Genomic DNA, 11109 nt, shown 5'->3' on the forward strand with positions numbered 1-11109 from the left:
AGAATATATAGCAGCTAGTGAAGCTGCTAAGGAAGCTGTATGGATGAAAACGTTCTTAACTGAACTTGGTGTGGTTCCTTCAATAGAAGGTGCGGTTCCACTATTGTGTGACAATACTGGAGCCATTGCTCAAGCAAAAGAACCAAGATCACACCAAAAGTCCAAACACGTTCTGTGAAGGTATCACTTGATAAGAGAGATCATTGAACGTGGAGACGTCGAGATTCAAAAGGTTGATGGAAAAGAAAATGTTGCAGGCCCATTCACTAAAGCTCTTGGCGCAAAGGAGTTTGACAAGCACAAGTGGAAATTGGGAATGAAGTACAAGAGCGATTGGCTCTAGTGCAAGTGGGAGATTGTTAGGGATAAAGTAGATATGCCCTAGATCCAATATCATATTTGATGATTTGAACATATTTTTGTGAACGTTATTTGATATAAAAATATATGGCATTCTTTTATCATAGTTATTATCAATTGTTTGATTAATTTGATAAGGTCCTTGATTAAATTTTGGGATTTGTCATCGTGATAGAGATCATGATAATGAGAGAAAAGTCTCTTATAATTTAATCTAAATTTGTTCTTGATCGTAGGATTATTAATTTGGATATTAGTAATCCGGTTAGATCAATATTTATGTAATCGTCTTTATGGAATAAAGATTAGTTGATCTCATTAACTAAATTACATAGATAGATGATGCATATAGAGATATGATTATTGAACCGACTCATTGGATAATTCCTAATGGTTAGAATTACCATAACTGTCAATAGGATGTTCTCTTGAAGAATGTGATGTAAAAGTTTCCTTTGACCTGAGATCGTCATAGTAATTGACAAGTTATTTATTGTGCTTTGATACTAGACACCTATGGCCCTAGGGCGATAGTTGAAAGGATATTGGGTACGATTAAATACTTGTAGAATTCGTGATTGATCAAGATGGAATCTGTCAACTCTTGGTAATGAGTTTAAGCTCCATGTTGTCATGAATTATAAATGACCAAACTAAGACCTTGGTCAGGGCAATTGAATGAAAGAAGAAATGAGTTTCTTAGGTCATTCAATGGTCGATTATATCTGACATGAACACATAGTTGGTCGCCTATTAGGATTTGACAGTTGAACCATATCCTAGGGTGATCCAGAGCTATAAGGACAGGAGGAATTACTACATTATTCTTCTACTGGTTCGTGAGAGTAAATTGTATACTTCATGCTATCTGGTCGTTAAGGAGTGTTGCTAGACACCACCCTTGATTAGTATATTGATGTGGTCAATTTACTACCGGCTTAGTATTGAACCTATGGGGTCGCACACTAACGAGTGTTCTGATCTTTGCTAAAGGATTAATTAACTTATTATTTGATAATTAAATTAAGGAATTTAGTTAGTCAAATAAATTTAGTTATTAGTCCAAATGAAATATTATTATATTCTTTGCTAGCACAAAGGGTATGATTAATATTGTGAATAAATTAAAGTTTTCTATTTGGAATAGAAAATTAAATTATATCTCTTGGTTAAAATAATATATATATATATATGATATATATAATTAACACTTATTTTATATAAGAGATGTTATATAAAATATTAATAAAAGACTTGTTAGTAATTCCAATTTGGAATTGGAATAGTTCACGTGCATATTTAATCCCAATTGGAATGGGATTAGTATTTTACTAATATGAAAGTAATAGATTCCAACTTTGAGTTGGAATAATATTCATGTGACCGTCTTTGGCAAAACCCATCTGGATGGATTCGAATTTTTTATGAAAAAATTGTACAAAGTTTATTTTTGAAATAAATTTTTACCCTAAGTAAATCACTACCTCAACCAAATAGGAAAAGGGTTTATAGGTGATGCTATATAAAGAGTGATGGAACAAAAATTTGTACAATTTTTTTTCTTGAGAAGAAAACTCACTTTGTGAAAGTGAGAGTGCAATACAAAGCCAAGAGAGAAAATACAATTGCAAGAAAACTGTTTCTTGTTCTTCTAACATTGAGTTGAGATTTTTGTGAAAAATTTCAACACAATATTTCGTTCAATTTGTTCGCGGGTTTCATTGATCAAAGAGTTGATAGCAAGGATCAGTCTCGGTGTGAATACGCATAGAGTCTTCGCACTATTGAAGAAATTTTGAAACGAGACTCTCTTCACCAGGTACGTCTTAGATGTGATCTATTGACATGTAAATAAACTTTAAATATAAAAAGATTTATCTAGGATTATTATTGTCTTCCGCTGCGTGTTACGAACACCTATACGCAATCCATCACTCTCTTGTCAAACTAGGTTGCATGTTCAAATCCTATTAGGGCCTCTACTTTTCTTATATTTCCATACGTGGATCCCCCTTCCCTCTCTTAACTAATAGCAAAGATAAGATATTATAATCAAAGAGGACAAAAAGGAACATTTAAAATGCTGTATGTTTATTGAAATGGAAAGTTTCTGAAGAATAGTAACCTACACAACTTTGTAATACCTCTCCTAAAAGGAACCTTTTTGCTCCTCTTTCTAGGGACTTGTAAAGAGGGCCTTGAACTCTTTTCATCGGTAGCCTCCAGTTCAAGTTTACCCCTCACCGCACCCAATTTTTGACCTTCTTCTGTACCACTGCATGGCTCTTTGATATCATCAAGATGATTGTCGCCACTATCATCAACTTCTAACTTTTTACCATAAGGTTTCCTTCCCTTCTGTGCTGTTCGACCAATGGTTCCAGATCTCGCCAAATCATTATTATATCGCAACAGCTCATGAGTGACTGCTTCCATGCTTTCCTCTTCTTCATCCACTTCATTACTAAGAAGCTTTGCATTGCCCATGTCCATTTTAACACGCTAGTCGAGAAAAAGAATAAGAAAGTATCAAAAAGTTGATCTGCTGAGCACATATAGTTTGTGGAGAGTAGTCACAATATTAAACAAAAATTGAGCAATACCTTTCTTTCAGCAGTCTCAATAGGTGAGGACATAGCACTATCCGTCCAATGGCTTGCTGTCTGAGAGACCTGAGGAGAACCACCCCTTTGTGAAGCTTCTGTTAAAACTAATGCTATCTCCGTATCATCATCAGTGTCATCTGCCTGTAGTTTTAAACTCTGCCTACTTGGAGAAAAATACTTCTCACCCTTGGGATTTTCAATAAAAAAAGAAACAGGAAAGCGTGGGGTTCTTTTTCCAACAGCACGAGGCCGGCTTCCTGAAAGGCAACTCCAGAGAAACTTCATCAATAATATCACATGACAAGGGCTCAATCCTTATACAAGAGAAAAAGAAAGTACTCTTCTATCTGCATTTACAGATAATAAATGAAAAGCAAGATTTTGTTTGTTAGCATTCAAAGAGGTCAAGCATCAGTTCAGTATGTAAATAGGACATATGGAAAGCAACCTACATAAAAAAAAAAGAAAAAAAAAAGGAGAGAGCTACTAGTGCATGTAAGTAGAATGCAATGACAGTAAAATGTACCTAAGAAAAGTCTAAATCTAAGTCCAGCAGGAAAATTATTTAGAGTTATTTTATTACTCTATATTTTTTGTATGAATAATTCTTCATTTGTTTTAATTTATCCCTTTTTTGTTGTGGGAGGGGTAGAAGGGACAACGCACCTCCTGATTGCTTCTTCTTCAACAAAGTTAAACAACCATGTGTAGTTTCTAACGTTGGGGATGCCACCTCAGATGATTTTAAAACATTAGGCTGATTTTTACCCCGAGCACGTTTTTGAGGTTTTCTAGATGTTCCAGCATCCTCATTACTTTCTTGCTCACTGTTGCTTTCTGCCTGATATCTCATAGTCAAGGTACTTCAACAGAAATTTCCAAAAACAAAGACTCAGCTACAAAATTTAAACACTAGAACTCAGAAATCATGAACAAATATAAGAGATAGCATTGAGCAGATATTCACTACTCTTTAAAGGAAACTACTGCTGACCATCAGAATCTGTGGCCTAATGCACAGAATCATCTTTCCTGATGTTTATCTAATAACAGATTGCAAAGACATTTGTGTTCAAGACAAGCTTCACTTTTCGTTTGAAGTATTCAAGCAATATGCCAACAACAACAACATACCCCGTGAAAGCCTACAAGTGGGATCTGTGGGGAGGATAGTATGTACGCAGATCTTACCCCTACCTTGTGGAGGTAGAGAGGTTGTTTCCAATACACTGATGCCACGACGATAAAATTCTAGTATCTCTTTCATGTATAACACTACTCCTTCCACTTGAAAAAAATAGGAAAAGGAAAAATATGTCTGGTGGATGGGGAAGGGAGTGAGGCATGGGCAGATAAAACATATAATATAACGCACATTCCCCTTACTCACTCAATATATCTCAAGCCATACCAAGTAGCAGTAGTGATCAGTCATCAAGGCAATCAGCCCAACCGCAGATGCAGTCCCCTCTGGAAGCGATAAATAAGCCTGAAAATACAGTAGAATAAAATAGGTAACTTTCATCTTCACGTATGACTTAACAATATATTCATGTAGAATAATTATTCAGCGTCATCTGTTGTCGTAAAATATAACCACAAGAACAATGACAAAATTGACGCTGATCCCTGTTGCTGGAAAAAATCACAAGACCCTGATTTTTGATGATCTTTTCATAAAGACAATGGTTCATGATGTTTAACATGGCACTCCATGTATTTTATGTATATAACCATGTAAGGGGTAACAACGTTCACAAATGAAGCGATTACTCTTTTTCACCAAAATGTTAATCCAAAAGACTATTGGTATTCTCTTCTGAAAGAGATGGCTCATTCTAAGTATCATGCACTTCACCAGGAAATGACAGTTTTCTATATCAAATGCAATGATGGCATATGGAGGCTGTTTCACTGTATTAACGCAACATAATAGCATCAAAAAGAAAATGAACAAATCATTTCACCAACTGGTAATGCAGATTTATGGATCTGAGGGTCATCTTTGATACAAATCTTTTCAAGTAACATCAATTACCCACATGTTAGAACACGTGTTCCAAATAAGGATAGAGAAACAAGGTAGAAAACAGAAAATTATGTATGAAAGTGCTCGACTACGTGAAAATCTCAGAGGACTCATGGAAACCTATTGTTGGACGGCTGAAATCTATACAACTGGTGAGTACAAAATAAGAAATTGTGATTACACAAGTGACTTTCTGATTATGCACAGCACACTCATGGAGATAGGAGACTAGAGCTCATGTTCATAACATCCGCACGTCTATGATACAAATTGGAAACACATATGATATTATCAGCAATCATGACCACGTAAGAGAAAAGACTAAGTTATTTCCAAAAGACAGAGAAACAAAGGCTGTGTAACCAACGCAGGCAATGTAAAATGATGTTTTTTATAAGGTCAAGTTTAGGCAATGTAATATGATTGCCTACAGAAAAAGAGAATCTGAACATCAGAAAAATACGACCCCACAAAAGTTGACAACCCTAACCAGATTTCATTGTGAAATTTTTTTGACTTATTAGATATTGTGTTCCTCAAATAACTTATATTGAAATTTTCACAAGCCAACAACATGAAACATTAGATCGAGATTCTGACAAAATGGGCTCTCTCACCATGCTATCAGTATAGGTGACATTTAAGTCCAGCTATACATCAGCAGGAACATAGTTCATAAGATGGATAAGAAGATGAAGAGAAGTACTGCTATCAAGATACGACATTCAATGATTTCATAAGCAAAGAGGATTCAATAATAAAGACACATGTGACTTTGTTGTCTGCACTCAGAGCCTACCATATGCATTATGTAAAGAGCTTCCACCATTTCTGCAGTTCGGGGTTTCACTGCAGCAGCAACCTGCAATAAGTAGAAAGCAGCTCTTACAGGCAAGGCGTCAGGGATCAACCAACAGCAAAAACATGCTTACCGGGATAATCAAGAAACTTCAATTAATGGATATACTTTGAATTTGGACAGACCTTTTCCCAATCTTTACCATACTTGCGGTACGCTTGATAGAAGTGTGTCAGGTCTTCCTCACTCCAATGAGGACCAATCATGTCAGACGCCTTCCTCTTCTGCAATTTTGATCAAAGAACAGTATCAAAATGCATACAGAATTACACAGGTCTTTAAAGACTTTGTTACATCTAACCCAAATGAGACTAGATGAAATATTACTCCTTTCCAACTCAACATACAAGCCCCACTTCTCAAACCAATAAAAAAGAGCATCTTGTCATTTCCAAGAAGACACTAATGATGTCTAAAAACCATCTCTCTCTAAAATCCTCCTCATTCTCTCTAGGAAGAAGGGTGAATAGTAATTCCGTCACTATTCACGCGCCTCAACTCCGGCATCCGGTGGTGGATCTTCGCAAAGTTGGTGTCAAAAGAAACATCTAGTCTTTGCGCACAAACCCCATTTGTTTTCATCCTCAAATCCATAGCCATTTGTAAGAGATCTTGAATTTAGTTTGCGGTTACTGTAGCAGGCAACTCTTTTTCCAGATTTTTCAATATTTTATCGTTAATTTTTGCTCTTCACGTCAATGATATGGTGACGTCTTGAGCAGCCATGGATGTTGTCGTCTCTCCCCAGCTCCAAGCTGTGAGAGAGCCATCTAAAATCATCCCTCCAATCCTTAATAACTCCATAAACAACAAACCCAATTCATATGCAGCAAGTTTGATCCATAAACAAACAACTGGACAAGTTACAAAAACAATCTTGAAGCCAAACGAAGTAGTTCAAGGAATCCCAACGTTACAGTTTATAATGGAGGAACGGGAAGACTTTGCAAGGGAGGAAGGTTTACATCAAGCCATTGTAGTGAAGGTTTCTCCTAATGCTCCATAATTGCAAGAATTGCGTACAATCCTTCCAAAACAGTTTGGCGTCAAAGGCCACTATTGGATCGGACTTCTTGCGCAAAGACAGATTCTCGTTCGTCTGGATCAATATGAAGACTTTGTAATTTGTCTTGCAAGGTCAGTTAGTTATTTTTCGAACAAAGGAAAAGAATATCAGGTTAGAGTGTTTCCATGGACGATTGGATACAATCCAAAAGAAGAGACATTTATGGCAGTGATATGGATTTCGTTTCCAAGTTTACCCCCTGAGTTGTTTGCTAGGCGTGCCTTAATGTCTATTGCAGCAGCTGTTGGAAAGCCTATTGCTATTGATAAGGCTACTCAACTTAGATCTAGACCTAGTACAACCAGGGTCAAGGTGATTCTGAATATTTTGGACAAACATCCAGAACAAATAAGGCTCAAATATGTTGATGGAGGAACTGGAAAGATTGTTGAACAGCTTCAACAAGTTACGTATGATAATTTACCTTTGTATTGTAACCAATGCAAGCATCAAGGACATGACGAATATACATGTTGCATCCTTTTAGGAAAAAAACCAGTAACACATGATGAACAGGTGGAGGATGAAATGGATGCAACAGGTGTGATGGAGAAACTACAGGGTGATGCACGAGACTATTTAAATTCAAAAAGAGCTAGCCAACTGTTGATTGAAGGACCTGGAAAAAATACAATTTCTGGGCAGAAAAATAATTTGAAGGCCACTGTGAATGATGGTAGTAAAGAGGTGGTTGTGAACAAGACAATTGAGGACATACAGGTCCAACAAGTGCAAGATCAAGCTGGGAAAAAGGTTGAGGGTGTAGTCGTGAACCAGTTGATTTTGCATCCCAATGGAGGACAACAAAGTGTTAATGTTAATGAAAAGGCTAATGCCTATTTGGTTTTGGCTAATACTGGACAAAAGGGGGATGATGAAGGAATTCATGCTGGTAAACAAGGGATAGCAGTAGGTGATGCATCATCTCCTATGAAAGTCAAACCTCCAGCTGACATCCCTACTGCAACAGTTTTTGAACGAATGAATGCAGCAACAGCTGGTGCTTTGAAGGCTGCTAGTTATTTAGCTGTTACTTTATCTGGACAGAATCGTCAAGGGGCAGGAGATGTTGAAAAAGATGTAAAATTTCCTAATACTATAGGGTCAAATATGGAGATTGATGTTGCACTGAATACAACAGTGGATAGAGCTGCATTTACCTGTCTTAATATAGATATTGTAGCACCTGTGGAACGTGTAGAAAAATCTCCAAATCCTAAGAAGGTGGATCAGGATGCTGATACACTAAATGCAGCTGGAAATCTGAAGAGCAGGGATTCACTACTGATGCTCGAAATATGGATGATGCAAGGGTTAATGCAATAGAAAGAACTGGGCAGATTTTGCAGATTACTGATGGTAATGCATTAGCTTCAGCTTTTCTGAACAATGCAACAGTAGCAGGTGCACAATTTAGTTCATCTGCTAATGTTGAATCAGTTGTACAAGCAACTTGTTTAGATGTTGCTTCTGTTGTGGGATCAGGTGTTAGAGCAGAGTATCGACATGGGCAACAATCACAGAATATGGGTTGGTCAGTTGTGCATCGATCACCTAGCAAGAAGGAGGCTTCAGATATTAAAATACTGGAAAGGGCAGCAAAAATTTTCAAGTGTTCTAACTCTTTTGATGCTTTGCTTAATGTCCATGAGCAAGGTGAGAAGGAAGCTAGGAATATATTGCAACTGGTGCAGGGTGACACAGGTTTAAATGATCGACTTGGGATTGCAACAGATAAAAATTACATTGTTAAGGCAAGTCAAGTACATGATGATCCTACAACAACAATGTACATTTCCAATACAAAGCTAGCTAAAATGGTAGAGAAATCCCAAGCAGCTATGATGATGAACACAACTCCGAAAAATGAGGAACTACAACCTTTACGCAGTAACACACAGCAGCAAAATTCCAAGAACATAGGTGATCGTCTCACTATTTCGAAGGAAATTTTTCGTGTTGATAAGCAAAAGGCAGAGGCACACAGTTCAAATGCACCTACAATGCATTTTTCCAACCCTCAAGTAGAGCAAATCATCAAAGATGCTCAGAATGAAATGATGAAAAATTCTACTGTTGTGAAATAACCTGTGGTCACTTTGAACACCTCCGTATATGATATCCCTTCTCAATCTGCGGAGTCGTTTGGGGAATTAGAAGGTGAATCTAGGCAGTTTATGTTGTCAACAGGGAATAACAACGAGGTTATACAAACAAATGTGAGGCTTAAAACTATTACATCCAAACTGTGGCAAGATCAACGAGATGAAGATGAAGAGGAGGACTAGGGCGATGGTTTTGCAGGATACTCAGCTGAAGAAGGTGACGAGGAGGTAGATCAGGAGAGTGTAGGTGAGGAGCTTGAGTCTCTAGTTAAGTCAAAGTCTCATGGGAAAATTGCAGCAGTCCCCACGAGCAAATTAAACCTCCATGCTCCTGCATTTGTTCCCAGAATGTCTCCTAGTGCTGCAATTCAAAATGCCCAGCTGGAATTTTGCCTCAACATGTAGCAACTTCTTCCAAGCAGCTTACTATAGGTGCTAAGATCTGTTCCCCAAATACAAGTCCAAGTCAAGCTGCAACAGCAGGTACAAGGCAGACTGTTAAAGCTGCACATCCTACAGCTGATCGGGCAAAAACTGGGCAGCAACAACTGGTCACCACTAAACCAGTTATTTCAGAGGAGGAGAGAAAGCTTTTGGAAGCTATGGTAAGTTCCATACCTGTAAATCCTATTACATCTAGCACAGGTCCTGTAGGTAGGAATAACAACAAATTACAACACATTGGACAACAACAAAGTAAGGCAATGGTGGCAACTGGAGAATCTGCCTTGGTGTCACTAGATACGATTCAAAATGAACCACAACCTGTGAATTTAGGGAGAGAGTTTTGTGAACAAGGCGAAGAAGATGCAATGTTACAACAATGTAGAGAAGAGGCGGCAAGAAAAGGGGATTTATCACCAATGCATGTGAGCACGTGATTTTTTGCCCTACGAGAACTACTCCCAAAAAATTCAAAATAAAATAAATCTTGTGTTGTTTGCAATTGTTGTGAATTTTGTATTGTTTGCATTCGTTCGTGCCTGTTTATTTGTTAAATTAAGAATAAAATACCAAAAATATGGCATTTGCATTTAGGATTTGATTCTACATTTGTTTAGTTAATCAGAAAATTGTTGTTTCGTCAAAAATGAAAAAATCACAAAAATAATGTACTTTGCATTTTAGGCATTTAAGGTCTAGTTGTGTGATCTTATATTTTATTGGTACTTAATCATGTTTGATAATTATTATTAATAGCTAATTAGTATTTTAATAAGTTAATTTGATTTATAATTCAACTTAGAATTTTAGTTTATAGAAGAAAAAGAAAATAGAAGAAAAAGAGGAAAACAAGAGAAAATTAGACTGGGCCAATTGTAAAAGAGAGTCCAGGCCCAGTCCAAACACCTTCTTGTCCAGTCCAACCCAGCCAGCCTAGGGAACGAATGGAACGACGCCGTTTGGGCATGAAAAATCTGGGCCGTTGATCTCACTCGATCGAACGGTCCAGTCAATCCCCAGATCTATCTAAACGACGTCGTATATAGTCGGCATATCCAGGCCATTCAGTTCATTTGATCCAACGCCTTAGAACAATCCCTACAACCCGACCCACCTTCCCCCGGATCGGCCCCGCCCCAGCACTACTCCAAACGACGCCGTGCTCGTTAAGTGAATTGATCCAGGCCGTTGATCATGCTTGATCCGAGGGCCAGGATCAAACCACCCCCTCCGTATATAAATTCAAACCTTCACCTCACACCCCCCCTAAGCAACAACATCCCTGTCTATCTTCTCCCTCAGAAACAAACCCAACAACCCTCCAAACCCTAGTTGCCCTGAAACCCTTTCTCCTGAAAGCCGGTGGCAACGACGCTGATGACCATTAAACCAACACCCCTAGAGCACCTAACTGCCCTCTCCACGAATCCCGTTACTGTTTTGCTCAAATTAGACTGAAGCTTCTTGAATCTTCAATCGAAGATTCGAGCAAACTTGAAACCCACCCCAATCAGTCCCAAACTCACATCAAGGCACCCCCTGACCACCCTCGTTATGGATCTGCTAACCGTTTGCCTCGAATCTACCTCCAACTTCTCGAATCTTCAATCGAAGATTCGAGCAAAACTAGATCTACCGCA

The 11109-nt window shown here is 37.9% G+C and overlaps 1 protein-coding gene across 2 annotated transcripts; it reads right to left on the minus strand.

Annotated features, from left to right (window-relative positions):
- Positions 1-2447: 2447 nt before the first annotated feature.
- On the minus strand, positions 2448-7014 carry LOC107810296 (protein ALWAYS EARLY 3-like). Of its 2 annotated transcripts, XM_075240803.1 has the most exons (5): positions 5980-7014; positions 5795-5857; positions 3633-4455; positions 2964-3223; positions 2448-2862 (listed from the first exon to the last, which is right to left on the minus strand). In XM_075240803.1, the coding sequence occupies exons 3-5, from the start codon at positions 3817-3819 to the stop codon at positions 2452-2454; spliced, it is 858 nt and encodes a 285-aa protein (XP_075096904.1). In that variant the 5' UTR covers positions 3820-4455; positions 5795-5857; positions 5980-7014; the 3' UTR covers positions 2448-2451. The 2 variants fall into 2 exon arrangements, with proteins under 2 accessions (XP_075096904.1, XP_016490541.1); XM_016635055.2 differs by having other exon boundaries at positions 5795-7014.
- Between the last annotated feature and the right edge of the window lie 4095 nt (positions 7015-11109).

Source organism: Nicotiana tabacum, chromosome 20 (genome assembly GCF_000715075.1).
Source record: "Nicotiana tabacum cultivar K326 chromosome 20, ASM71507v2, whole genome shotgun sequence".
In the NCBI taxonomy this organism is placed as follows: domain Eukaryota; kingdom Viridiplantae; phylum Streptophyta; class Magnoliopsida; order Solanales; family Solanaceae; genus Nicotiana; species Nicotiana tabacum.

Bases quoted from the DNA above. Each gene is read 5' to 3' on its own strand.
- LOC107810296 (XM_075240803.1), bottom strand. From the start codon at position 3,819: ATGAGATATCAGGCAGAAAGCAACAGTGAGCAAGAAAGTAATGAGGAT. The intron at 3,224-3,632 runs GTGCGTTGTCCC...GTTGCCTTTCAG, and splicing joins GAAGAAGAAGCAATCAGGAG to GAAGCCGGCCTCGTGCTGTT. The intron at 2,863-2,963 runs GTATTGCTCAAT...TTTCTCGACTAG, and splicing joins TTGAGACTGCTGAAAGAAAG to CGTGTTAAAATGGACATGGG.